We start from the raw sequence: 27,812 nt of genomic DNA, 5'->3' as shown, positions 1-27,812 counted from the left end.
TCATGGGGCCAAAATGAGTATGGTTCAAAACCATTAATTTTAGACAAGTGTTTCATAATTTATTTCAATAGTGGGTGGCTAAAGTATTTTATATTTCATTTAACTGAATAAAAAATAGCTATTACTTTCAACCTTGGCACAACTACATCACACAACATATGTAAATATGCCCCCTGGTGACTGTGGTCGGTATAGACGTCAGGGCAAGCTGATTGGACGCTTAGTAAGCGCTATGATTTTCTGCCACCTTGTCAAGCAATGGCCAATCATGAGGTCTTTCTGGTGTCGCCTACCTTGCAGGGTCGCCATGTTGTGAGGCGAACTGTGTCCTCGAGACCCCCAGTGGTCTCCCATCATGATGATGTCTCTCGGGGGTGAGCGCGCACGCCCCCGTAGCTGAAAACGCGTCACAAAAAACCCCATCTCGAGTCAGTTCAAATTAAAAAGAAAGTATATTTGAGTTTGCCAAGAGCGTCTTTACCTCTCTTGTGAAACATGGTCATGGTGGCAATGGTTATGGCCCCAAAGTGGCCCTGGATGTCCAAGAGGACGAGGTTCTTGAAGGTGGCAGGCTATTACGTCACCAGAAACTGTTTGCAGTAGTGCCAATCGAGTACAGGTTATATTAAGTACTTAAAAATCCACAGTAATCTACATTTTCTTCCGTCTAGATTAATGAAAATAGTTCGAACTTTAAATAAATCGTAAGGTATTCGTTTAAAGTAACCCGAAACGACAGCGAAACAGCACACGTAACTTTTGTGTAAATAGCACCGCGTTTCGCACGTACCATTTCGTCCAAAAGAATAAAAGGACAAGATTGAAAACAGCACAGAGTGTGCTCTTTACATGTTAAACAAACGGGTGTACTTCGTCTTCTGCTTTTATGAGGCGCATTTTGGTAGCAGCTTGGTGCGTCTGTCCTTTACAAAAAAAAGACAAGCTCTCATTCTGAAGTGGACAGGTCGAAGTCGTTCGCGAAAACATCTTCTTTTCGTCTCCAGTTCTTCCCGTTAAATCACAGAAAAGCAAAGAAATACGCCTAGGATCGGTTAAAAGCAAATTTAAAAACAGCCGCGAGGCGATAATCATCCTCAGTAAACTCAATATCCGCCACTTGAGTTACGATGGCGGCTCAGCGACACGACGGAGAGCTCAACTTCCGGATTTCAAAATATAGCAACTGTTATTTGAAAATCCAGTACCTATCAGAATCAAGCTGTGGTGAAAACTCAAATAAATCAAAACACAACAAAGTTAAAGCACTAGAGGAGCTTTAATCTCCAGCTCCTGTATATTAGAAAAAACATAATTCTGGACATACTGTATGTACACAAATATATATTGTAGCTTTACACACACAGAAAAATACTTTAAGGAGAGGGGGAGACACATGATGGTGATGGCTAGCCCTGCTAGCTGTTCATGTGGAGAACACACACACACACACCAAGTACAAAGCATCCAATCTTTCGGTGTGACAATACGCTACTCACAGTTGATAAGAGTTTTTAAAATCTTCCAACAACAACAACAAAAAAAAACATTCCACCAGATGCATTTTGTCTTTTTCACACGCAAATGTTGGGGCCACACAGCGGCTCTGCTGCACACAGTCAAGTTTAAAAGGGGACGGCGGGCGGCACTTAGGGTGTTTGTTTGCTCATGTGTTTAAATGGAATCCCTGAGCAGGTCGATGCGCAGGGTCAGCTCGTTGAAAGACGGACGCAAGCCGGGGTCTTTGTCCCAGCACTCCTCCATGATCTCGTACATCTGGGGCCAAAAGAAAGAAGGGTCAAAAACCATTCCATTGCTTTCTTCATCGCACCGCTATGTAGGATCTGGCATCATGTTAATAAAAACTAAATAAAAAACAGTTAGTTACTGATGTAGTCCAGGTTTATTCACCTGACGGCCTGTGAGTTGCGTACCAAACTTGGGAGAGACTAACATTTATGCAGCAGATTTCTAAAAACAGCACAGCACTGCTGTCCTATAGAAGATTTTTCACTAGCGTTTTTCTAGTAGGCCAATAAAAACAGCTCCTGTCATATGCAGGATCTTTGACTAGCATTTTTGCAGTAGGTACGAAAAAAACAACAGCAGCGCAGTCCAGTCACAGAGAGGATCTTTGAAGTAGGTATGTTTAAAAAAAAAAACAACAGAGCATCCTGTCACATAGATGATCTTTGACTAGCGTTTTTGCAGTCGCTCCTTCAAAAACACTTACCTCCAAGGGGCAAGTGCTGGGCTGTGGCAGCCTGCTGCCAGACTTGAGCAACTCGATGAGGTGGTAGACGATCAGCTGCCCCTGCTTGTCGTTGCCCATCATAGACATGAATATCTGCAGTGTGGCATCATTGTTAGCAAGGCAACATATGCTAATTGGTGCAACAGCCAACTCCATTCCTACAAGTCCGGTTGTGCAACTTGTTGTAGCTCACCGCAGGAGGGCTGCAGTTCTTGTCGCTGTGGGTGAAGAGCTCGTAAAGCACCACGCCGAAGCTCCACACATCCGACGCCACTGAGAACCTGCTCTCCGTCAGCGACTCGGGAGCGTACCTGAAGGAAGGGAGCCAGTGTGTCAGGAAGCGCTGGATGTCAGCAGGGAGTGTGAGTGAGGGAGGTGGACTCACCAAAATATGGGGCTCTCTCCGGGCTCTTTGACCATGTAGTACTCCTTGTCCTGAGGGAGGACTTTGGTCAGGCCAAAATCGCCAATTTTCACCCTCAGCTCGCTTTCCACCAGGATGTTCCTGGTTGCCAGATCACGGTGAATGTAGCGCTTACTGGACAGGTACTGCATTCCCTGTGCAGACAAGAACAGAGGGTTGTGGCTTACTAAACCACAGAAAGTCAACAGAAAAGTGCAAACCTTGCAGATCTGAGAGGTGTATAGCATCAGCTTCTTGTTGTCAATCCTCTCCTTGTTCTTCATCAGGTAATCTCGCAGGCTTCCGAAGGGGAGGTACTCCATGACGAGACGCAGATTACGTCGGCCTGGGAGGAGGAAAAACGAGACAGCTGTAGACCACCGCCATTGCCGTGCCTGCCAACCTCCCATCAGCATCCTTTAATACTGTAGGTTTGGCTTCTGACCAGCGCTAGCTTCAAAGCGTACCTGCGCTGTAGCAGACGCCTTTGTACTTGACGATGTTCTCGTGCTGCAGAGATTTCAGGATTTCGATCTCGCGCTCGAAGTCCCGGATGTGCTCGGCGGTGCTGTGCTGCAGCTTCTTTACGGCCACCACCTCGCCAGTGTTGTCCTGCAGGGGGTCGTAGCGGCACATCTCCACGCTGCCGAAGTTGCCCTGCAACAGAAACGGGGATGACGCAGCTGGGTTAGCATCAGCAAGATGCCAGGTGAAGGAGGTGTGACGCGTTAGATGAGCAGATTTATGTAGTTCTGTCTTTACATGCAGGGGTATTTCCACCAAATGCCTGCCAGCCTTTTATGGCGTAACAACACACACACTTATGTTTAGGAGGTATGCAATTAAACCCATTTCACAAACGTTCAACTTCTTTCTTGCATTTAATCCATCCAGTCTCACTTGTTGACCCACTGTGGCCCCAGGCTGTTGGTTTTGTTTCGCTTTGAATGGCACATTGGACATTTGTTTTTTGTTTTTTTTAACTTTTCATGCAAACTTTGCATTCCCAGTCTCAAAAGCTGTCAAATGTACCACAGTGGCTGCTTTGTGCTACAGAAGATCCTCGCTATTCCTTTACCTTCCAAGACATTCAGCGAACGGCAAAAAAATAAAAAATAAAAATAATGGATGTACACATAAAACACCCTAAAAATACCTATTTTGATATGCTACGCCAGGGGTCTCAAACTCAGGGCCTAATAAGCAGTAGAACATAGGTGAGTTTCAGGAAAATACCAGTTCCTGACTAAAAAAAAAAAAAAAGGGGGGGGGGGGGGTAGGAGAAAATCAACTTTTTACGAAAACATACATTTCAAGCATTACTTTCACTGTGAAACCAATATTTTTTGCTTTTGTGTCGGCTCAAATATCTATAAAATAATTTATTTACTAATATAACACCATGGACGAAACAATTTTCACATTCGGAACTAAACTGTGTGTGTGCACGCGTGTGCATGAGTTAGTATTTCCCTACAATGCGTAACCTTCTGTGCGCTACACTCCTCCATGCTCTTCCACGTACTCCTTGCTGTTGAGTGTGTAAATAAATACATGCAAAACATCAATGCCGACCTGTTATCAAATGCACTTTTGCCACCCTGTGGTCATTTTATGGCCTCCAACTGCTTGAAAAGTGGCTTCTTTTAGTCTGCAGTTGGGTCATATACATGTATGGTATAAATACGTCTTTGGGATCGGGCGTTCGGGTGTATGAAAACTTAGAAATACATCTTTGGTATTGAATGAGTTCATATATTTGAGTCATCTTATTCTTTGGTATGAGCGAAATCTGATTTTTTTTGGCCTTATTTAGTGGAATTTTTACATTTTTTAAAATTTCATTCTAATTTATGCATTACAGTATACTTGGTCCCCAACTAACAAACACAATTGGTTCCAGACGACCGTTCTTAAGTTAAGGAAAAGGTAATATTACCAATGATATAGGTACTACATGTACGTGTATACATATACAGTATATGTGTATGTATGTAAATATGAGTTTGGATGCAGTAGTAATAATAAACGAGGATAATTAATGAAAAAAAAAATAATAAAAATGATATAATAATACGTAATGATATTTACCTTTTACATATTTACCTATGTTATTTACCTTTGAAGAGGAGTGGTCGAGCATACGTCGATGTGGTGGAGGAGGAGGAGTTATCTCCGAAAAGTTCGCACGTCGGATGTTCGTTAGTAGGGGACTTAGTGTATGTACGTGCAGTTATCATATCCTTCCTCATTTCCTTGACAAAATGAATTCCTTAATGAATTCCTCTAAAAAGGACTTTGGTCATGTAATTTTGTGCATTAATGTTTCCATAGAGGGCCGCACGGTGGTCTAGTGGTTAGCATGTTGGCCAACACAGGAACAGCCTGGAGACCGGGAACACCTGGGTTCGATTCTCCCTTGGGCATTTCTGTGTGGAGTTTGCATGTTCTCCCCGTGTTCCCCCCGTCTCCCCGGGTACTCCAGCTTCCTCCCGCATTCCAAAAACATGCATGTTAGGTTAATTGGCGACTCTAAATGGTCCATAGGTATGAATGTGAGTGTGAATGGTTGTTTGTCTATATGTGCCCTGTGATTGGCTGGCGACCAGTCCAGCGTGTACCCCGCCTGTCGCCCGAAGTTAGCTGGGATAGGCTCCAGCATACCCCCGCGACCCTAATGAGGGTCCATCCAGTATAGAAAATGGATGCATGGATGTTTCAATAGATGACAAACGATTTAAAAAAGAAAATAAATTTGCTTGGTTTGACTTAAAGAACAGTATAAATAAATTATTACATATAGAAAATACAGTGGACTTTTAAAAAAAGCTTAAAAAATTAAAAATGACTGAAAAAAAATGTGTCCCAGGCTATGTCCCATTTGAGAAACCCTGGTCTAAACGTAATCATTTATGTAAGGCAGCACAAGCTACGGTTGACTTATGTTTTTGACATCTTGCGTACTTTACCTTCCCCAGCTGTTGTAAAAATATGAGGTGTCTCTCTTCAAACTGGGCGGGTTCCCGACTCTCGAAGCCTCCCGTCGTCCAACCGAATCCTGCCGTCCGGTTGGGGAGGATGTCGCTGTCCACGATGAGTTCATAGTCTGAAAACAGGAGACCGTTTGACATGTTGGGATACATTTCATGACCCATCCCTATATGACTTGTCCCCCACCCGACTGTGAAGCGACAGGCTCTGATAGGTGTGTGTAGTCACACGGTATGCGCCAGCTGTACCGAGTGCACGCAAACCAACCAACCTGGCGTGAAGAGGCTGTTCAGGTCACGGATGACGGCGCGAAACGTCGGCCTGAACGTGGGCTCGTAGTCGGTGCAGCTGCTAATCAGATTGGCCAGCTCGGTCCACTTGGGCGCAGGAAGCTGGTGCTGGTCCTCATAGAAGAGGCTTTTCTGGGGGGCACAAACCGAGGGGTCATCTTAATAAGTTACAAACACACTGGTGGGCAGTTTTTCTTGAAGGTGAAAGGATTCGCCACCTTGGAGTCGTCCAGCGCTGCTAGCGGCCTCTCGCCGCCACTGCAGATCTCCCAAAGCGTGATGCCAAAGCTCCACTTGTCTGCTGCCAGGCTTAGGTTGGCGGGGTCGTCGATGCACTCGGGAGGCACCCACGGGATCCTCTCGATCAAAACTGAGCAAAAACAATACCACTGTGAAGCAGAGTAGCTTAAAAAGACACAGTTACGACAGTGATCAGTGATGAATGTGAATACTGCCCTCTTCTGGTTGACAGAGAATGACAGAAGGGACATTCGCCTTACTGTCTTTAGGCAGGACGGTGATGCTGATGCCGGGGTCACTCAGTTTGATGAAGGGTGGGTTCCCGGCCCGGCGGTCCTGCTCTCGGATCAGGAGCACGTTTTTTGCGCAGACGTTTCCGTGGACCAGGCGCTTCTCCTCCTACATGTTGGGGACACAGACTGACCTTAGAGGTAATACTGCATTTACAGTATCTGACAAAAGGGAGTGCGCTGCCAGATATTTAGACAATAACGGCTGTGTGTTGACTTGTTCTTAGTAGATAGTCAATCCATACTGCTATACAAGCTGTACACTGACTAGTCTAAAGCATATCCAAGTTTACTTCCTTGACAAGCTCTTAAAAATGCGTGCAGAAAAGTGAGCGGTGGGCTCACTTTTGTGAGAAACTGTATATATAATTAGCCATACCAGGAAGTTCATGGCGGAGGCCAGCTGCTTGGCCACCTCCAGCTTCCAGAGGATGTTCAGTGAGTTCTTGTTCTTCTTCAAGTAGGTGTCCAGGGAGCCAAACTTCACAAACTCCTGCACCATGATGTCTTGAGAGTGGCAGAATGTGGATAATGACCATAAATGCCACGACAAAAAACACAGGAATTAACAAACGCTTGGCAGACATAAAACATGGTGCACACACAGCCCTTAAATGTCACTTCCCAGGTTGACTTACTTTCCTCGCCACAGACACACACGCCATAGTTGAGCACCAAGTGCTTGTGGGACAACTGGCTCATCACGCTGGCCGCTTCAAAGAAAGACTGCAGCACAAAAAAACAAAAACAAACACAAACTACATATTAAGACCATGAGTCAATAAAATAATTACTAGTCATCCCTCGCTACATTGCAGTTCCAACATCGCACTTTACCCCGGTTTTTCAAAAAATGTGTTAATAAGTGATCCCTGTTTCGTGGTTGAATAAAGGTCTATTATTAGTTTTAAAAATATGCATATTTAAGCAAATTCTACTTATTTGTGGCCTAAATTAAGCATTTTCAAGCATAAAGTTGGCTAAATGAGCCAAAATACAAATGCGAGGCTGAAGAAGCATTCTAATTGTGAATATAGTATTCTACATTGGCCACAAGGTGTCAGTAAGTGTTCATTGGGACAAGCACCAGACGTGATCGCCTGTACTGGCATTCACCGCAGGTTTAAATGACCTCACAACAGGCACAATAATTAGGAATGTCCGGCTTTTTTGCCCATAACCGATATTGTCCAACTCTCAATTTCCGATTCCGATATGTGTAACATCACATATCTCCTGTCGTGAAATTAACACGTTGTGGTGACCCACAATGGAGATTAAGCCTGCATGCATAATATCGGTGGTCCGATATTATCGGACATCCCCAACAATAACAACATACTACAGGATGCTGTTGGGGCCATAACACGACAAGCTAAAACTCAACTCTGAACCTCCTACGTCACTTCCTGTCCTCCACACATCTGTCCACCCACCACTAAGGTCCCCTAGGGAGCACATTTACTGTGACACACACGAGCAGGGTTTTTTATTTACCTCTTAAATGGCTTACTTACTCTTATGTCTGCTATATTTGGTGATACGAGTGTAAAGCCGCCATTACAATACATTGATGAGACAATAGCCACTGCAGGAAGTACAATGTCCAGAAATAACAAGCAACTGCTCACGTGTGAATCTTATGTCTGTCTAATATGTCTAATTTTCTCCGATTATGTATACTATATTGGTGATAGGGATGTAAAGGTGACTACATGGGTGTTAGTTCATGTCTAGAGGGCTGAAATAATGTTAAAAATGTATTTAGAAGATCATGAAGAGGTTTTCTAGGTTATTAGTTATTAATATTGAATCCTATTTTGCGGAAATTCACTTATCGCGGTCACGTCTGGAACCAATTAACTACGATAAACGACATGGACATGTACATGTACATGGACACAAGTGAAAAGGTGTGCAACGGGCTTTTGTTTTAGTATGTGCTTTCTTTACCCATGTAATTCCAATGCGTTGTACAAAATATTTAACACGGCAGAGGGCTTGCACCACCATAAAAATGTTACAGTAGCACAAGGCAACAACTGTGTAATTGACATCGGCACGCATTCAGTAAGCCACAAACACATGGTTAAAAAAAACAAAACAAAAAAAAGATCCCCATTATGCAAAATTGACTTTTTAATGTTCTAGCAATAATATGTCCCAAGAGCCTGTTTGTGAGCACCAAATCCACCAGTCAGCTGCAGATGTAGGAGCTGTCTGTATGACCATTTTATTTTTCTCCAGCAAATAGGCAAGTATTGACAACACAACACAATGGCGGGGCAATTCTTCTTCGAACAAGTCAGTGAAGATACAAATAGTACGTACTGTTGCTTTAAACTGGCTTGAATGCAGCCAATTACTACACCGGAGTGAAATGAACTACACCAGTATGGGTCACTCGTGGCTTCTGCGCATGCAGTGGGATTCAAAACGGCATCTTTTCTTAATTGTTTTTGGTTGGAAAACGCGACCATTCATGATTTTTCTCTCTTTTCTCGCTACAACCCAGCCTCAAAACTTGCAGCGAGGTGAACGCAAGTTAATATACGTTAGTAAGTCGTCAACAATGGGCAAGCAGCGTGGATCTGCATAGCACCGTTAGCCGCTTGAGAGGGAGATGGAGAACAGACGGAAGCGCGGTTTCAGAGGTTGTAGCCTTACAACCGGGCTAAAGGCTAGACCGTGACTCCGATTCAATCTGTTCCATGGATAAACTTGCATTTTGATTAATTAGTGGTGAGCACTTAGGCATTTTATGCTTTAAAACGCATTTAGTATGTGTGTGAAGCATACCTAGGGCTTAAACCTGGATTGTCCTTCTATGCATTGAGCTTGTTAGCTTCCTTTGTCATGAGTGACCAATGAGAGGCAGTGAGGGTTATTGGAGCTGAAACCAGGGGTTCTCAAATGGTCTCAACCTGGGACCCCATCCATCCATCCATCTTCTATGCCACTTATCCTAATTAGGGTTGCAGGGAGCCTATGCTTGAGCCCATCCCAGCTGACTTCGGGCGAGAGGCGGGGTACACCCTGGACTGGTCGCCAGCCAATTGCAGCAACCACATTTTCCATTGGTCATTAAGTAACGACCCATTTCAATTCAAGTCATTTTTATCTTTATTATTTTCGACACATTTTTTAAAGTAATTTTTAGTTTTTACACTTTAAAATAGAAAATAAGACATAGCACAGATTCAGATGTTAGCAGTTCCTTGTTTTTTCCTGGACAGCGTACTTCCTGTGGTGGGTATTGTCTGATCAACGAATTGTAATGGCGGCTTTAAATGACACTCGTACTACCCAATATTGTAGACAAAAGAGTAAATTAGCCATTTAGGACTTGAATAAAACATCCACTCTTGTGTGTCACAGTAATTCTGCTCCATAGGGGGCCTTAGTGGCAGTTAAGAGTTGAGTTTTAGCTTGTCGAGGGTTATGGCCCCATCAGTAGCCCATGTTGTTATTATGATAATGCATAAAGTAGAATGAAATATCAAGAAGACCACAAAATCAAATACAGTCAAACCTGTCTTAGCGGCCACCTTTATAGAACGGCCACCTGCCTATAGCAGCCACTGAAAATCCCCCCCCCAGCAAATTTTCATGTTATAGACCGTGTGTAGAGCAGTCACCTGTCCAACGCGGCCAGCGGCCACCCATTTTGTCTCCCTTGGTCAATATCTGACTGCATATAGCGGCCAAATTACCAACTCAATTAGAAGCTTCATGCACGAAAAAGTTTCGTTTTTCAATCAATGAAGCCGTCGTGTGTAGAGTTTAATTACTGAGTCCTAGCTCAGTCACAATCATTCACAAGATCCACACAAACTGTCAGTTGTTCCACATAAAAAAGCCGTCTTCTTTTGAGCTTGCTATTTCCTGGTCAAACATGTAACTTTAAGAGCATTTGCACCAAAACATTACCGCAAATTAGGCTGGGAACAGGACGTGCTCCCAGCGACGCTACAATAAAAAAAAAAAACATACGCTAGCATGCATGCGGGAGCAAAACTGAGTTCGGTTGTACTTAATTGAAGTATTTTAGAATGTACTCACGTTATTTTTCATCAATCCTCATCCACAAATCCATCAAAGTCCTCATCTTCTGTATTCAACACAAACAAAGCCGTCTTCTTTTCCGTTCGCTACTAGTCTGTTAACTTGTCAGTGTTATTCAGCTCCGAGGCAAAGAAGAAAACTTCTCCTGTTGCTTCTGCCAACTTTATTTATTGAACGCGGCCACCAAACAGCAGCTCAGAACACACACACATCTCTCAGCATCGTCTCTCCTTCCTGCTTGCCCACAAGGCAAAGGTTAAACAAGCCCCACTACATAGCTGTCCAGCCAATGCTTGTAAGAAATGACACCGTTTATTTCCTGGTGTGCACTGGTCAATACTGTAATGCCGCTTGTTGTGGGGAAGGAGAGACTCACGTCGCCGATGCACTTTAATGGCTTTATTAACAGCGGAGAACACTGCAGGACTTTACATCCACGCCAACATAAACACACTTCCCAACTCTCTCGAAACTCACAGCTAGCACTGAGCCTAGCTCTCCTGCTCGGGACGCCCACCGTCACTACCCGTCACTTCCTGATGAACTAAAGCTGTAATGACACTCTGCCGTATAAAAAGTAAAATATTAAAAACAAGCGTAAGACATTACTAGCACACCTTTGTTCTGTGGGTCGTGGATATATTCTATCAGTTATTATAAAGCCTCTAGCTTCCTTTTAGTAAGTAAAAACCTTGGCTATGATTGCACTACATTGTCATGTAGACCTACAAAGTACACTTGGAAGAACAAGAGGTGAATAAATGTATTGCAACTAATGTGAAACTGATGAGGGGTAGGATTAAATAAGCTTTGCTTCTTCCTACTCCTTTTTGGACATGCAAAATTGTGAATTGTACTATGTGATGTGCTACTGTTTGACTCATGCATGTTCAGGATGAATTAAAACCATGAACCATGATAATAACAAGCCTAGTAGTGCTGTACAACTTTTATCCGCAGTCCGCAGTGCCCTCTACTGGTCAACATTATTATTATTTTTTTTCCCCCCTTTTTTTTCTCTACTGGTCAACAATCAAACTGGACGCCAACCTGTCTATAGAGGCCACCTGTCTATAGCGGCCACTTTCGCAGACTCCCTCTAGTGGCCGCTATAGACAAGTTTGACTGTATTTCACTTATAACTGCAATGTACATATACCAAGGAGGAAGAGGACTTCAATACTGCTCAATTTTACTTAAAAGTACATATTTTTATCTAATTTTTGACTAGCTGTCTGCAACCTACCCAGGATGAACCCACCAGTTGAGAACCACTGAGCTAATCAATGTGTTACAACAGTCACTTTTATTGCAATATGTGCATCTCAATAACTCGCATTATTTCCACTATAGCCGGGATCTGCTGTATTTCAAACTGTAATTTTAACAAAAATGTAAAAAAGACCTCTGAGTAATTCCTGTGGGCCTGGTCCAGGACTTTCATGACTACTTCGGTTTGGTGCACAAGGCCGTAGTCTCCGAGCTCCTTGCGGACCCCTTTGAAGATCTTAGTGAATGTCCCCCGGCCAAGACTCTCCATCTGAAGAAAGTCAAGTTATTGCAGGCTGGCGCATCGCAAGTATTTGACTTGTTTTGCTATTGATTGTGAATGAGGCAAACATACAAACTCCAGATCTTCTTTCTTGATCTTGTGAAAGACCATTTGGCTGACGTTGTGTCGCTGCAGGGGGGGCGAGGGAGGCACTTCAGAAGCCTTGTTTCTCCTGCACACCAGCAGGCAGGACTTCTCTAATGGTGCAGGGGGAAAACAAAACAAAACAAAAAGTCAGTTTGATCCAAAATGTATTCTGCATCTAAGGCATGGATGTCCAAACTTTTATCCACATGGGGCCTCACACTGAAAAATATGGCCGATTATTAATAAAAAAAAAAAAAACATGCATATTTAAGCAAACTGTATTTATTGCTGGCCTAAATGCAGCATTTTCAAGCATAAGTGTCGAAATGAACTAACTAAATGAACTCAAATACAAACACAAGGCAGGGCTGCACAGTGGCCTAGTGGTTAGCATGTTGGCCACACAGTCAGGAGATCGGGAAAACCTGGGTTTGAATCTGCGTTGTGGAGTTTGCATGTTCTCCCCATGCGTGGGTTTTCGCCGGGTACTCCGATTTCCTCCCACGTTCCAAAAACATTAGGTTAGTTGGCGACTCTAAATTGTCTGTATGAACGCGAGTGTGAATGGTTGTTTGTCTACATGTCTATATGTGCCCTGCTGGTGACCAGTCCAGGGTGCACCCTTCTCGCCCAAAGTCAGCTGGCATAGCATACCCACGACCCAAGTGAGGATAAGCGGCATAGAAGATGGATGGATGGACAAACACAAGGCAGAAGAAGCGTTCTAATTGTGAATGTAGTATCCTACATTGGCCATTAGGTGTCAGTACTAGGTGAGACAAGTGTAACCTGCCCTGCCTCACACTGCCCGCTCCGGGGTTCGAACACGGGACCTTTGCAGTGGGAGGCGAGAACGCTGACCACATGGCCAAAAGCCCGGACTGTCAACCGCGTGTTCAGCGCAGCTCTCAAGGCAGACGGAGTGAGGTTTACCAACGTACACTTGCGCAACCTCACAGGCTGGCATCCGTTACACGAGCGCCATACGTGATCACCAGAAAAGGCTACTATATTTGGTAAGACGAGTGTAAAGCCAATATATCGGTGAGTCAAGAGCCATTACAGCAAGTACCTTCTCGAGGAAAAAACTGCGAACATCTGAGTCAATGTGAGGGGTGTCCAAACTACATCTAACTGGCCCCCCGTATCCATCGATTTTCTATGCCGCTTCTCTTCATTAGGGTCGCGGGGGCATGCTGGAGCCTATCCCAGCTGACTTTGGGCGACAGGCGGGGTACACCCTGGACTGGTCGCCAACCAATCACAGGGCCCCCCCCCGTATAAAGGCTCAAAATATAATGGACTCCAAAATTTCAAGCCTGACTTCGGACTGGACTCCACCTGTCTTGTCTTGGCTTGGACTTGCACGTCTTTAGTTGAGATTTGGGATTATAGACTTGCAAAACACTAACTTTCTCCCACCTCTGGTATATAATAAAGAATATCATTTCCACAGTAGGTACAGGTGACGAGCATCGGTGCAATGATGCCGACATGTGACTTAGCTCAGTGTGAGCATGGCAACGACCTTCTGTCGCGTCCAATGAATGCACTTTGTGATCAGTACTAGCTTGTGCAGAGCAGCTGACCCTTTTAGGAGTCTCAGCGAGATGAGAAGGCGAGTGATGACACACGAACCAACAGGTTTGATGAAAAAAGCCAGCGTGTCACTGAATCACTGGTGTGATTGTGGATAATACGGCTGTTTCAGAAACGGTCATTTGATGCCATTTAACTGTCATTAAGGCATAAAAAGAAATTAACCACTGCTTTAGCAAAACATACAACTTTTGTTTCAAATGTAACTGTCATAAAAGTATAAAAAAGGTTAACCACTGCTATTAAAAAACAAAAAATGTTTTTTAAAAAAAAAAAGAAAGGTGTGGTGCGCGCTGTTATCTGGCTTTTTTAGCATCCTTAACTGTCATGCAAGTTCAAAAAGAAGTTAACCACTGCTTTAGCAAAACAGTACGTGTCTCAACTTAAGGTGAAAGGAGTGGTGCGGGGCGTTATCTCGCTCTTTCAACATCCTTACCTGTCAATCAAGTGGAAAAAGAAGCTCAAAACAGTTTCAATTTAGTTTCATTTACTTTTTCCACATACTTAATGGTCATACATGTGCAAAAACAAGTTAACCACCATTAAGATTCAAGATTCAAGATTCAAGAGAGTTTTATTGTCATGTGCATGGTAAAACAGTAGTAATACCATGCAATGAAAATCTTATTCTGTTCATTCTCCCAAGAAAAGAAAGAAAACACAAGAAAGAATAAGAACATAAACATAAACATATATACCAATAAATTAAGCAGCAACAAAAAGAAGAGACATTCATACAAATAAATATACAAATAAATAAGTAATAAATAAATAAAGTGCTATGAGTGTGTGTTGCGTGCGGCGTGTGTGAGTGCTTCGTTGAGAAGTTAACGCTGAGTTTGTCCACCCTCCCATGCATAAACGCTGCCGACAGATTGTCTGCATGATATTTCCTAATTCGATTAAGTTTCTTAACCGTCTGTTGTTTTTGCCTGCGTCACGGTGAGGGATGCTGTGGCCTTGCGGCTATGACTAAACGCCCGTCTCAAACGTGTGACGGCGGAGCAAACACGGTTTTTATAGCAGCCTGGTTGATTTCCCTTTGGTAAACATGGCTTTTAGTTTGAGACAGTGGTACATTCATGGCCTAATGGAGACACGTCATGTGTCCACATGATATGAAGCTACGCCCTCTAAGGAGAGCCCATACAGGAGCTGCCTCACCTTATGCATTTATGACTGTGGGTCTTCTGTAGAAGCAAGTGTACTGTATAATATTGAGGGTCTGTTTCTATTATTTTGCACCTCAAAAATGCTAGCTTTTCATGAAGCAAAAACCCACTTGATAGGACGTGCCCGACCCGCATATACGCCCACCACTTTAAGAAAAAACGGCTTCGCAACACATCGAAAATTGCAGCCTGGGTTGCTCTTGCGTTGGATTACAAATTGTGGCTGTTGGGGGCACGCTTAAGCCCACGAGTGGGTTTACCTTTGGATTTCGGTGGACAGCACTTGCTGAATTGAAAAATGAAGCTGTCAGAGCGCACTGTTTCTTTCTGGTAGCAGCTGAGCAGATCCTTCAGACTGCTGAAATTCCTTTTGGTGCCGCTTAAGTTGAACTCCCCGCTGTCAGACCTGGTTATCTGACAGTGCTTGTATTCTACAGCATCGTACACCTGGCGGAGAACACAAGAGGGTGACGGCAAAATGAGGTGGACCGATAGCTGGATGAAGCTAGCTGAGCACAGACGGTGAGATGTCTGGTTCTCTGTGTCTGGATGGTTAATGCCAGTGAGATGTTTCCATGATAAACCCGCTCATATGCCATGGTTTAAAAAACACTTTTCCAGTCAGTATTTAATCACTTTCCTGCGCATGCACCTACCTCAACAGGGAACGTCAGAAAGTACTTGTTGAAGTCCTTTGGGCTACATCTTAAAATGTACAGGCCACGTTTATTTGCAGATTTCTGAAGTCGGCTAATGGCAAACTCCATCCTGCAATGCAACAAGATAAAAGTTCAACTGATGAGGTCGCTGCTCCTCTAAAGTGATTTCAGACTCCACTCACGAGACTGGGCCGTGGCAGTGGGAAGCGATGGCCTCCACCAGCCTAGGGGGCGCCACCTCTTTACAAAGGTAGTGGTGCGCATCGGTGGTGAGCCGATAGTGGCCGTCGATCAGCGACACGAAGGAGAGCGCTTCAGACAGACCGGGGAACTCCAACTCCTGGAAAACATGGAAAAGGCCGCAAATATATACGATGGAAGCTCAGTTAGTATGTTTTTTTTTTTAGAAATTTTAAATTTAAAAAAATTCTGTGTACATTTTCCAGTTTGCTTAACCAGAACCAGAAATCAGCTACGTAGCGCGTCTATGATGTCATCAGCGGCTGAGACTCACGTTTTGACAGTTTTACATACATAAAACAGTTCTAAATGACAATTCCCTTGGTGCGACTCTTCCCCAAGACATGATGTGGCAGTGAGACACCACATGGAAACCGCCTTCCTGTTTTTCCATTACTTATTTCTTGAATTCCATAGTGTTTGTCACCTCAGTAACCCAAAATGGAGCCACGAAAAGTTTCAAGTGCCAGCATTTTGATAAAGAAGTTGAAAAATACTATTGAATTTAATTTAATTTACGAAATAACCCACGGCAAAACAGGAAGGTGGTGTCCGTGTGGTGTCTCGCTGCCACATCGGGTCTTTGGGAACAGTCGCATCTTCAGTGAAGGTAAAAGTAACCTTAAATGTTCATCTGTCTCTTTCTTTCATCATTTCTATGCATTTGGAATTGTTAACTGCATGTAAAACTAAGCGTAAAACTATAAAAATGTGTTTTGTGTTAACATTTTTGGCTTCCTGGAACAGATTATTTGGATTTACATGATTTCTCATGGGAAAAATGGATTCAGTTAGCGTCCCATTCAGTTCAAGCCGAACCTTCTGGAACAAATGAAGGGCTCCACAGTAGTTATTTAATTGAACAAACAAATATGACTGAACAAACAAACCATTTTATTTAACAATTTAGGTGCGCTTTGAATTGTTACTGTCCCATATTTTAATTATCGTCAACATTTTTTGAGACCAAATAAACCACTGTTACAATATACCGTAATAATAATAATAATAATAATAATAATAATAATAATAATAATAATAATAATAAATAATAACAACTACAAAAGCACTCAGAGAGCGCAGACCTCTGAAAATGGTTATCAAAATAGCTCTTCAAAGCATTCAAAATAATGCAACCAAAGTATTGCTGAATTTACTTTTGTTCAACAGCATGACCAACAATATTGTTTGGCTTTTGTAACAAACCTCTGCGAGTCAGGTCCCTAATCCAAGTCCATCCAATAAAAGATAAAATTTGAAATTGGACTTTTAGGGTACGACTAATCATTTTACATAGTTATAGATTCATTTGTGGTGTGATTTAGAATACATGACTTTTTTATTTTCTTTTTAATTTTCTTTTCTTTTTTTTTTTTTTTTTTACAAACACTCCTCAATGCAATAGTAATTTATTGACGGTCCCTATTATAAACCACAAGTAGTTTCAGCGGCATTGGCGGAGCCAGAAATTATTTGTTGGAGTGGCCAAGGTGAGACCATTATTCACTGGGTGTGGCAATAAGTTGATATTTGAAATGTCTACATGGCCAGTGGGGTGGCCAGACAGTGACCAAGTGTGGCCACGGCCGCCACTGGCCGCCACATAGCGGTGCCACTGTAGAGCGGCACTTCCCGTGTGAGAGCCCCACACCATGGCACAGCAGTCCTGGCACAGTGAGGGAGAACTACCGCTGCAACTATGGAGCTGAATATCCAACGTCCAACTGAAACTAACTTGACCAAACTGCAATATTGCGAAGAACGACCGTATACAGTTACCAACATAATACAGAACACTACAGTAGATATGTTACATTAAGCAGCGGGTAACTTGGGAAACTCACTATTTGGCATTATTGTTCAATCTGGGCTACAACAAATACCCTTTTGTCTTAAAAAGCTGAGAGTACCAGGATCTTGCCATCTTGCTTGTTGATGGTGACCACACGGCTCTCGGAGGCGGGCTCCTTGTTGGCCTGTTTGATTCCGATGTCAATAACTTCTGGAAAGTCACACAGCGTCTGCAGCTCCTGGAGAACAACATCAGCATCAGGGAATGTTTTCATTTACTCTGACATCTTGTATTCTTTACAGTATGTGTGGTATCCTCTTAGCTGTGTCTTACTGTGGAGATTTGCACTACACATATCTCAGCAGGAACACTTGCTGTAAGTCCAGTATGGTGATATCTAAAGTGTGTGCAATGTGAGTGGGCGTTGCACTGACCTGGTCGGAATCTTTCAGTTTCTCCCGGCACCACTGGATGCCAGTGTCTGCCGCCACCAGGATGATGAGCTGCCCGCTGGACACCTCTCGGACCTGGAAGGTCTCCGTGTAGAATGCCTTCTCCAGGGACTCCATGCTGATGAGGTACTTGAGCTTGAGGTCACGCACCGTAGTGCGGCACTGACCGAACTGCTGGATGAAGCGCCTGAAGCGAAAGCGGATGCGCTTGCGCGTCAGGAAGTTGCAGTCCTCGATCTGAGCTCGCATTTCCTTGGGCAAGAAGGACTTGTAGCTAGAGGGGAGAGCAGGATGGAAGTTAATGGGCCCCGATCATGCACAATGTACTTTTTAATGAGGTTCTAACAGTCGTACGTGTCCCAATAGTTGAACTTTTTCCAGCGAGGGCCACAAACTCAAAAATGAAAGGATGCAACTTTGCCACTTTCATATTTTGTAACGCAACACAGATATGCTAAGACGTTATATATATACTGTATATTTCAAGAAAAACTGCATCTCAGCTACTATTAGTATCAACTTCACTTTTTTTTCCACCATTCCTGCTGTTGTTTTAATTTTCCAAGTATTTAAATAGCCTTCGTAATATTGACTTTATCCCCATAATATTATAAGTTTTCCCCAACCTAATTAAAAAAAAAAACAAACAACTTTTTGTTTTGTTTCTCATACTATTACAACTTTAAAAAAAAAACTATTTTACTCTATGCTACTAAAACGACTATTATATATAAACGACTTATGCATGGGAGGGTGGACAACCTCAGCGTTGGGGGAATGGACTGGACCAGAACCATACAGTATGTACGTTAACATGATGGCATATAAACAGGAAGTTGCGTGTAAGTAAGCGGCCTCGCTTTAAAAAAAGGGTAAGGCTCCAGTGTCTAAATATTATGACTTCATTCTTGTAAAATTGCGACTTTTTTCTCATTAGAATACATTTTCGTCTTACTATTTTGACTTTATTCTTGTAAAAATACAGCTGTTTTTTTCCCCATTTCTGCTGCTGTTTTTTTTTACTTTCTTCTTGTACTTCTTAAAATCATAATTATGACTTTACTCTCGTAACATTCTAACTTTTCCTAAACTAAATTTTCAGAAAATGACAACTTTATTCATTGTTTTGTCTCTGATAGTATTATGACATTAAAAAATGTTTTATTCTTGTAAAATTTGCTGTTTTTTTTGTTCAATTCTATTCTTTAGAATGTGCCTCAGGCCAATTAAAAAATGGCAAATGGCCCACATGCCGCACTATGGATTCCCCCGGTATAGCTTGTTTATGAGCACCAAACGTGATAAAAATCGATCATCTCCCTCACTTGTTTGCTCCACTTTTAAGAGAAGAAGCATCAACTACTCGCTAAAAACGAACAAAACAGGCTTCGCTACAGGCCTTAAAATAAAGGCCAGAGCTCTGCCAACTATGTGTCACTCAGCTTCACACATGGCGGTGAATAAGCTAACCTAGCATGATGTTGCTGTTAAAATGTTAAAATGAGTGTAATGTTAGCAGTGCAGCTCACATAGCTAACTCTACAAGTGTGTTTGCTTTTTCTACAAGTAAGGAAAACTATGATGATAACCATAGAACCTGAAATGGGACTTACTTTGACGTAGGAACGCGTAAAGCACCTTGTTATAATATGAAAATAATACAAATTGTACTTAATTTTAGCTTTGTGTTAGTGGTACCTTATAGTGTGGTAAATGTCCAGCGGCAGCATCTGTCTCTCCTTGGCGGTCCGAGTCATGTCCAGCACAGCCATACCAAGGCACTCTTCCTGCATCTCGTGGGAGTTTGAGATCTGCACCAAGCCGCTGATAAAATCACTCCTCCACTGCGTAAAGAGAGGAGGGGGTCGTTTGGGGGTGGGGGTGGTTGGGGGCACAGCACAGTGGACACTTTCAACAATATTATCAGTGTTCCCAGACAAAGTTGAGGACAACAGACAAGGTGTAATCTTTGCTGCCAAACAACCACCACCCATAGCAGGTGGTTGGGTTGCTGACAACAGGAGCCCCCAACCACCGGGTAATAGTAAAAGTATACAGCTTTGTTGAAGGACAAAGACTGGCAGTAGTTTCCAGGCAACTGATACGCTAAGACCGAGCTGAGCAGATAGCGCTCCACTCGTCGACAGTGTGTGCTGACAATCCGACCAACATTAAATACTGGAGAAGCACGGTGTTCAATCACGCTGAGGTACTCACCTGAGAGAACAGGTATGACATCACATTATCGTCGAGGACGGGACTTTCGGATCCCTTTGCGACCCCGTATCGATACGCCCGGGATGCCCCACCGCTGTACCAGCCAGGGTAGTAGTACCTGTGATGAACGACAACACCGTCAAACAGCGCCTTCAAAGTAAAAACCTAGCTCCAACGGTGGCGTAGGCTACCTTAATCTGAAAAACACATCTTCTGAGGCGGCATCGTCAAGGCGGAAAATGTGGTTGGGCGAGAACCACAAGCGGTCTCTCTCCTTGAAGAGGCCAAAAAGGCTCAAGTACAGAGGCGATATACCTGAAAAAATGCACATCATGTCAGACGCACAAAGGTTCAATCCAAACTAGTTTCTTTCTTAATTAAAGCCCTGTTGGGTAGGCTAGCGCATCCCAAAATATCCCTCTGAAATACTCACGTGACTTTAATTAGCTAAAACACAAAGACAGGAAGTTCATTGGAAGCAGGTGTTAATTTAGGCTTTTATTTATGAAAACTTGAAACTAGGGACGCTCCAATCGATCGGCCACCGATTAGTATCGGCCGCATTTCCGTGGAAAAGCACATGATCGGCATATGTTGGTGATTCAGATGAAAAAAACCGACCACCTGTGGCTTGCACTACTGCAGCCTGCAGAGAACCCGGCGTGCGGTGTAGTGTCCTGTGGTAATGTCTTGGTGGCGTCCCCGTCCCTTTCCTTCACACTGTGCGGGCGTGCAACAAAACAAACATGTCTGCCATTTCTGAGAGGAATGTAAAGTTTGCATCCTGCAACACGCGCCACAAAATTTATCTCGCGAGGGGGGATCACGTTAAATAGTTTGAATTTAATACGGCATTTTAAGAACAAACACTTGACCGAGTGTTGGCGAGTTTTCCAGGCTCAGTCTGTCCCTGTGCATAACCCGCCCGAAAAATAATCGAATTCATCGGACTGGATGACCAGCCGTTGTAACCGGTGGAACACACCGGGTTCCCCCGCCTGCTCTCTCACTTGGAGCCCCGCTACCTGCTACCTGGAAGGAAATATTTCACAGACGTAGCCCTGCTAGAGCTCCATCAGACAAGGTACGCTCACACATCAAAAGAAGGCGTCTCATTCTCTAAGTTTCACGAGTGATATACAGTATGTTCTGTTGAAAAACGTGTTGAAAAAAGTCAAGTATGTTTTGGTCCGAATGAAGATGATTGTATGGTTCCTTTTCCAGATCATGCAGCCAATAGCAGGGGTGCAGCAGGGATTTATGGGTCCCATGAAAAGAATTTATCACATTGGGTGACCAATGTGATAAATTGGGTAATTTTTTAATAATAAGAATTGTCCTAACTTCCCCCCCATATGACACCCCTGGCCAATAGCACTCATCAAGAAAGTGATCGGCGTCGGCCAATCTCAGTTACGAATGCTCGGTATCGGAATCGGCAGCATAAAGCTCTGATCAGATCATCCCAAGTTAAAGCTCATAATGATTTGGACTGCATTAGAAAGTGGAAAGGAAATTTTAGCTCTCTTTGACCATGTGGTCATTTATGTATATTGATACAACACAGCAGCAACAGAACCAATGTTGCAATAGCGGTATGGCACCAACAGCTCAGCCCAGCATTAAAAGCGGTCAAACATAAGTGTAATGGACATGTGTTTCACACCAACAGCAGGGTCGAATTAAAAAAAAACATAACAGATGTTTTAAAGCGCGTGCAGAGGTGGATACAAGTAAAGCTGCTGGATGCTGACCACTCATGATACTCTCCATAGCCACGACCATCTTGTGGATTTAATAACATCAGGAGGTTGGCGACAGCTGCAGCTGGCAATGCTTTTTGACCCGGCGCTTATTAGAGACTTTGCTGGTTATTTGCTTCTGTAGACCAACGCAGCTGCAGAAGACGCCGTAGTTAACTGACGTTACAGAAATGCAACCAATGCGACCAAAAGCGACATTTCAAAGAAAATGAACTTCACACCGAGCTGAACCAGAAGCGCTCTGTGTGAAGAAGATTTGTGAAGGGAATAACTACGCCACAGCTGACATGTTATAAAAATGTGTTTTTAGTGCCAACACGGGTGAGTGAAAGGTCAATAAAGTTTGCCTTGAATGTCAGCAGTGTTTGTTCTATCATCAAACACACAACATTCGATTCCAACAACATGCAGGTAAGACTGGGCTGGAGCAGCACACCTTACCTAGTCAGGCTACATGTGATTGATCGTGGCGGAACGCCGCTACAAAATAAATGCCTCCAAACCTTAAAAATGAGGGGTTTTTTTTAAAGACAAGTTTAAGTAGTTCATTTGAAAATGATTTAAAAGATCACAAAAATGTTTCCTGCGCTTTATTTTGATAATCATGCACCGGAAATGCCCGTCTGACTTCCACCTGCGCATGTGACCAGATAGGCAACACGTCTTGTGTTGACTTTCACTTTAAACGTTGGCAGCGCTCTCAGCAACTTTGCCATTAAATTAACAGTTTTGCAATGTTTTCTGCTAGTTGCTGAAAAAAGTTCAACAAGTTAATAAATAAATAAGTCCTAAAATAAATTGGTATTTGTTATTAAAAAAAAGAAGAAGAAGAAATGCAGCCCGCCACCACAGCTTAAAAAAAATCCTAGGGGAAACCCTGCTAGTACGTTGTTACAGCCACAAAACAAAAGAATATTATATGGAAGGATGAATGTATGGCTAGAAGCGCAGCGTAAACACACATTCAGGACAAATAAGCTGCTGATTCTTTTCTCACTGCCGCTAGGTTTCCCTGTGACCTCTTGATAACCTTATCTCAGAACGTCTGCCTGTGTGGATACTTTCCGCAGCACGGTACTCACTGCATGCTTTGGCGGCGGCGATGCACAGCTCCTCGGCCACATAATCGCCAGCTGGGTAGCCCAGGAATTTGCAGTCGGACGCTCCCTGGCTGCTGTGGTAGAAATGAAGCCTCAGAACGGTAGCAGTCGCGGTGGCGCTCATCGTGTCTGGACATTCGCGATGAGCGTCCCCGTTGGGGTGGTGCACCGCCGCGGCGCACGTGCCCGTGGTCGCATCCGTGGCTTGCTGGGAGGCCATCTGCAACATGCCGCCTGCAGGAGGTCAATGGAATAGCATCAGAAAGAAAAAAGTCAATCAAAATTTAAACCAGGTTTAAGTTGTTTTTGCCTTTGGCTATTTTTTTGGGTACTCTCACACCAGAAGCAGACCGTGAGAAAAATAATTTGCACCAAAAGTGAAGCTAGCAACCATTCTAACAATGTTAACATGAGGAGCGGCTTCACTGTCACGTCACACCCTCATCATTTTAAAGGTTGACGGCCTTATCATTTTCACAATTTGCAATGGTTAACGTCTACATAAACATGGATGACAACTAAGAATCTTCTTGTAATGAGCACTGGTGAGGCCTTCACTTTTCACTACGCCAATGTCATTTCTCCTTAAAAGCTAAGGGTTGAACAATTTAGCATTTTCCGCGTTTTACAGTGGCTAACTTCCTTTTACGCTTGTATGACAGCTACAACCTCGTCATTTGTCATTAATGCTAACAGCAACAGTGAATGATTTATCGTTCTTTTGCATTTTACATCGGTGACTTCTTTTTACGCCTGTATGACAGATACGTCCTTGTCAGTTAAAGCTAACGCTAAATGATGTGTTTATTTGCATTTTGCAATGGTTAACTTCTTTTTGCGCTTGTATGACAGCTACGCCCTCGTCATTTGTCATTAAAGAGCAGACCTGCACGGTTTATCGCTTTCAGGTTTTTCCAGTGGTTACTGGAAGTTTTTACACTTCTGTCGCCATGTGTCATTAAAGCTAAGGGTGAATGAATTGTCATTTTTGCTTCACCTTCTTAACTTGTACGCAGATAAGCAGTCGTTTGCGTTTGCTGGAAGTTGGCCGTTTAAGCAGAAAAAAATGTCATATCCGAAGTCATCAGCCAACATTGGAAACAACCGTATTACTTTTTTAGCTGACTTTCAGTTCGGGATGGGGCCGATCCAATCCAGAATCACGTATTCACGTAATTCACATATCGGAAATTTCCGATGCCACCTGCGGAGATTTCCGATCCATGAGCCACGTACGTGCTTTATAAAAGTTATTATTTGTCATTAAAAAAAATCAATTGTAGACGCAGCAGCGGCACGACAGCGGCGGCAATCCGCTCTCCCGTGCAGCCTATCACCACAGCTTCAAAATAATCCTAGGGGAAACCCTGCAGCAACAGTAGGTATGAGAAAAACTGACCCGTTTACTTTTTATGCATGTGGGGTACGTTTAATCCACAATGTAGTGACGGCCAGGTATAACAGAGCAAGGTTCGGCATGCTGAGAGCAGACTATACTCACCACCAACAAGGGCGGTCATCTTTTCCGATACAGCGAATGACTTCTTGTTGCCCCGTGGGAGTTTCCCGTGCGACAAGGTGGGTCGCATTAAACTTCCCCTGTTGTGCGCCACCACGGGTGACAAGTTTGCACTCAGCTGCAACGTCTTTTGGCAGACTTTAACGTAAAATACGCACGGCCGACATCACTCTGCTAAAATCGGATGGGGACACCCCTAGCACACAGCGTAGGCGTGTTTATGCTATGGCGATAAACATAATGTCACGTATCTATGAACATAAGGTCACATGTTGCTCATAGGCAGGCAGCGTGTTTGATGTTGGACATCAAGAAGGCTCGTTAAATGTAGCGTTGTCCTCTGCTTTATGGTGACTTTCGACAACAAAAAGCACGCTTTACATGAAACTTCAATAGTCGTTAACCTCTACAGTTGAGAATGTAAAAATGTTACTTTTACACAAAAAATGCCTGTATAGTTAATAAAGGATTCAAGCCAGGGGGCAGTTTGACCTTGGAACTGATCATTTCTGTGGGGAAAATATGTTTGCATAGTATGTACCGCCATAATACAAAAAGTTACATTAACGCCTCTTTGCCTTGGAGTCCTTCAAATATATGAAACTGCAATTTGTAACAATGGAACTGTAAGATCTTGGACTTCAGTGACTTTTAAGCTCTCAGGGACCTTGACCTTCAAGCAAAACTGCTCCATCCGTGAGCCAAAGTCCCGACAATCCGCCAACGCGACGCTAGAAGACAGCAAACTGTTTTCTAAACATTTAAACTTTCTTCCAATTTCGTAAATGCTCTTTTCTTAATATGACTTTATTCTCATAATATTTTCACTCCATTCCCGTAACAACTTTTTCCGCAACCTATTTTTTTTCCAAAAACGACAGCATCATTCATTGTTTTGTTTCTCACAACACTGCGACTTAAAAACGTATTTTTTCTTTAATATTTAAACTCTACGCTACTAAAATGACATTTATCCTCATATTACGAGTTTGTGACTTTTTCCTCGTTAGAGTACGACTTCTTTCCCCTTCTTCTCCTAAATTTTCTGCTGTTTTTTTTCCATTTCTGATTTTATTTTGTTCATTTTTCCAATTATTTCAACTTTCTACATTTTCTTCTTCTAATTATGACTTTATTCCCATAATAGTTGGACTTTATTTGACTCGTAACATAACTTTTTCCACAAACTAATTTGCCAAAAATGACATTCATTGTTTTTCATAACGTTATGACTCTATTCTTTAATATTTCAACTTTATGCGACTAAAATGAGGCTATTTCTCCTCATAATACTACGTCATTCTCGGAAAATAACGACTTTTTCTCATTAAATTGCAATTTCTTTCTCTTAATATTTTGACAGTATTCTTCTAAAATTACTGCTGATTTATCAATTTTTGCTGGTGTGTTGTTTTTTGTTTTAGTTTTCTTGTTAAATTCTATTTTTACAACGCCCCCCAGGCCGCACTTTTGACACCCCTGCCCTAGACGGACTATCAATAAGAACCAAACACAAACATTTAGTGGTTTGGTCTGCAACACATCAGAAAAGAGGCAAAAATGTTGATCACTATTTTTGTTTTGCCTAAATCACATAGATAATAGCCCTGCTTTCATAGAGCACTAAGGAAATAAAAAAATATTCACATTTGAGAGGCTGAAATCAGAGGGTATTTTCATTTTCACATAAAAAAACGATTAATCGAATACCAAAATAGTTGCCGATTAATTGGGTAATTGTTGCAGCTCCAGGGAAATGAGTAGAAATGTACAATCATGCTGCACCACGCCTCAAAGTCACTATTTACCATTTGATTTTCTTCTTTTAAAGTGCACACTAACAAATATGTTACCTCCACATACAAAAAAACAAACATGATCGCCTTTTCTCTCTCCCAGCTATTGACTTTCTGGTGTAAAATACATTTTTCACCCCGATAACTTTTAAACTTGTCCATTTTGCCCCAGGAAAGCCAGAGCAGATGATCATTTTCATAACTGAACTTGTTTGGATTATTCAATGCTTGTGGAGTTTGTATAATATAATTCTCCTTAATAAAGCGTTAAATCCAGGTCAGTCTAATAAGATGACACGACTGCAGTTATTCTCGCTTAACAGCCAAGTTATTGCACTGCAACACTTCAACAAGGGGCACTTTTGTAGCTCGCATGCATTGCGATCATTACTCACCGGAAGTTCGGTTTTTTGTTAAATTCAGCAAAACTAACTGCATTTCACAGTACAAAGGTTAATTGCTTCATGCTTTGCAGCCTGCAAAAACAAAAAAAATGGCGTGGTTTCCAAGTGACATGTGCTTAAAATAGCTTCATAACACACATATGCACATGACCCCGTGAGGGATATAATAATGTGAATCATGGCATGAATAATAATAGCAGGTCCCTGTCACCAGGTAAAGCAAGTAAACAGCGACAGAATGTTAGCAGTAGCTTAACCAGAGTATTGCACGTAGGCTAACCACTTGCTTGTGACATCTATACAAAATAATGTTTTCAAGTTCGGTAACAAGTGTAGACGTTTGTAATATCACACTAAAAAAGAGTTCAATTTTTTTAAAGAGCTGTCAGGGATTTAATCACTTACTTCGGAAGGTGAGCAGCAGCCAGCGGTGCGGCGGTTAGCTAGCTAGCTATCTTGCTAGCTAGTAGCTGCTGGCTTCCTAGGCCAGCAGTGCAGCCAGGTCGGACGACTTTGACACAGCTCACTTAAAAAATGTTATATTAATAATTCCTGTGGTCGATGACAACTTTCAGTCCAAATACCCGCCATTTGGGTTCTGAATGGCTAACCCGCAACGGGAAGCCAAACACGGGATCTCCCCATGATGTTTCGCTCCCCTTTCCGACGAGCAACTTTATCCAGTCTTGTCTGTCTTATCTCGTCGACATGACTTTAACCCTTATAATGTCAGCCTACAAACAAAACACCAACTATGGTCCCACCGCGGCGAGATAAATTATCTACATGAGACGACCCACTTGTTCACAACGAAAATGGAAAAGAGAATGGAGCCATAACAGCCACTAACCATGTTGACAACTTATCCACTTGTTGGGCTTTGCTAGCTTGAAAGCTGCCAAAGCCTCAAGTCAACACCCGCCCTCTTCC

The 27,812-nt window shown here is 42.9% G+C and overlaps 1 protein-coding gene across 4 annotated transcripts; it reads right to left on the bottom strand.

Moving 5' to 3' along the window:
- Nucleotides 1-1,269: 1,269 nt before the first annotated feature.
- jak2b (Janus kinase 2b) lies at nt 1,270-27,812 on the bottom strand. Of its 4 annotated transcripts, none has more exons than XM_054773723.1 (24): nt 27,733-27,812; nt 23,146-23,397; nt 20,492-20,615; nt 20,301-20,418; nt 19,782-19,927; nt 18,066-18,357; nt 17,750-17,869; nt 15,782-15,939; nt 15,597-15,708; nt 15,201-15,387; nt 12,155-12,279; nt 11,936-12,070; nt 7,104-7,191; nt 6,845-6,972; nt 6,436-6,574; nt 6,154-6,305; nt 5,917-6,067; nt 5,624-5,760; nt 3,122-3,311; nt 2,876-3,000; nt 2,637-2,809; nt 2,445-2,562; nt 2,231-2,344; nt 1,270-1,773 (listed from the first exon to the last, which is right to left on the bottom strand). In XM_054773723.1, exons 2-24 carry the CDS (start codon nt 23,390-23,392, stop codon nt 1,672-1,674), a joined length of 3,381 nt encoding a protein of 1,126 aa, XP_054629698.1. In that variant the 5' UTR covers nt 23,393-23,397; nt 27,733-27,812; the 3' UTR covers nt 1,270-1,671. The 4 variants fall into 4 exon arrangements, with proteins under 4 accessions (XP_054629698.1, XP_054629696.1, XP_054629695.1 ...); XM_054773721.1 differs by having other exon boundaries at nt 27,288-27,797; XM_054773720.1 differs by lacking the exon at nt 27,733-27,812 and adding an exon at nt 26,874-26,892.

The sequence above is a fragment of the Dunckerocampus dactyliophorus genome, chromosome 4 (assembly GCF_027744805.1).
Source record: "Dunckerocampus dactyliophorus isolate RoL2022-P2 chromosome 4, RoL_Ddac_1.1, whole genome shotgun sequence".
Taxonomy (NCBI): Eukaryota; Metazoa; Chordata; class Actinopteri; order Syngnathiformes; family Syngnathidae; genus Dunckerocampus; species Dunckerocampus dactyliophorus.
This window is presented reverse-complemented; position numbering and strand designations above follow the sequence as displayed.

What these genes read in the sequence shown, in the direction of transcription:
- jak2b (XM_054773719.1), bottom strand. Translation starts at nt 24,752, where the DNA reads ATGCGACCCACCTTGTCGCACGGGAAACTCCCACGGGGCAACAAGAAG. An exon ending in GAACAGCCTCTTCACGCCAG is followed by an intron (nt 5,761 to 5,916) that starts GTTGGTTGGTTT and finishes TCCTGTTTTCAG; the next exon opens with ACTATGAACTCATCGTGGAC. An exon ending in CCAGCACTTGCCCCTTGGAG is followed by an intron (nt 1,774 to 2,230) that starts GTAAGTGTTTTT and finishes TTTTGGCCCCAG; the next exon opens with ATGTACGAGATCATGGAGGA.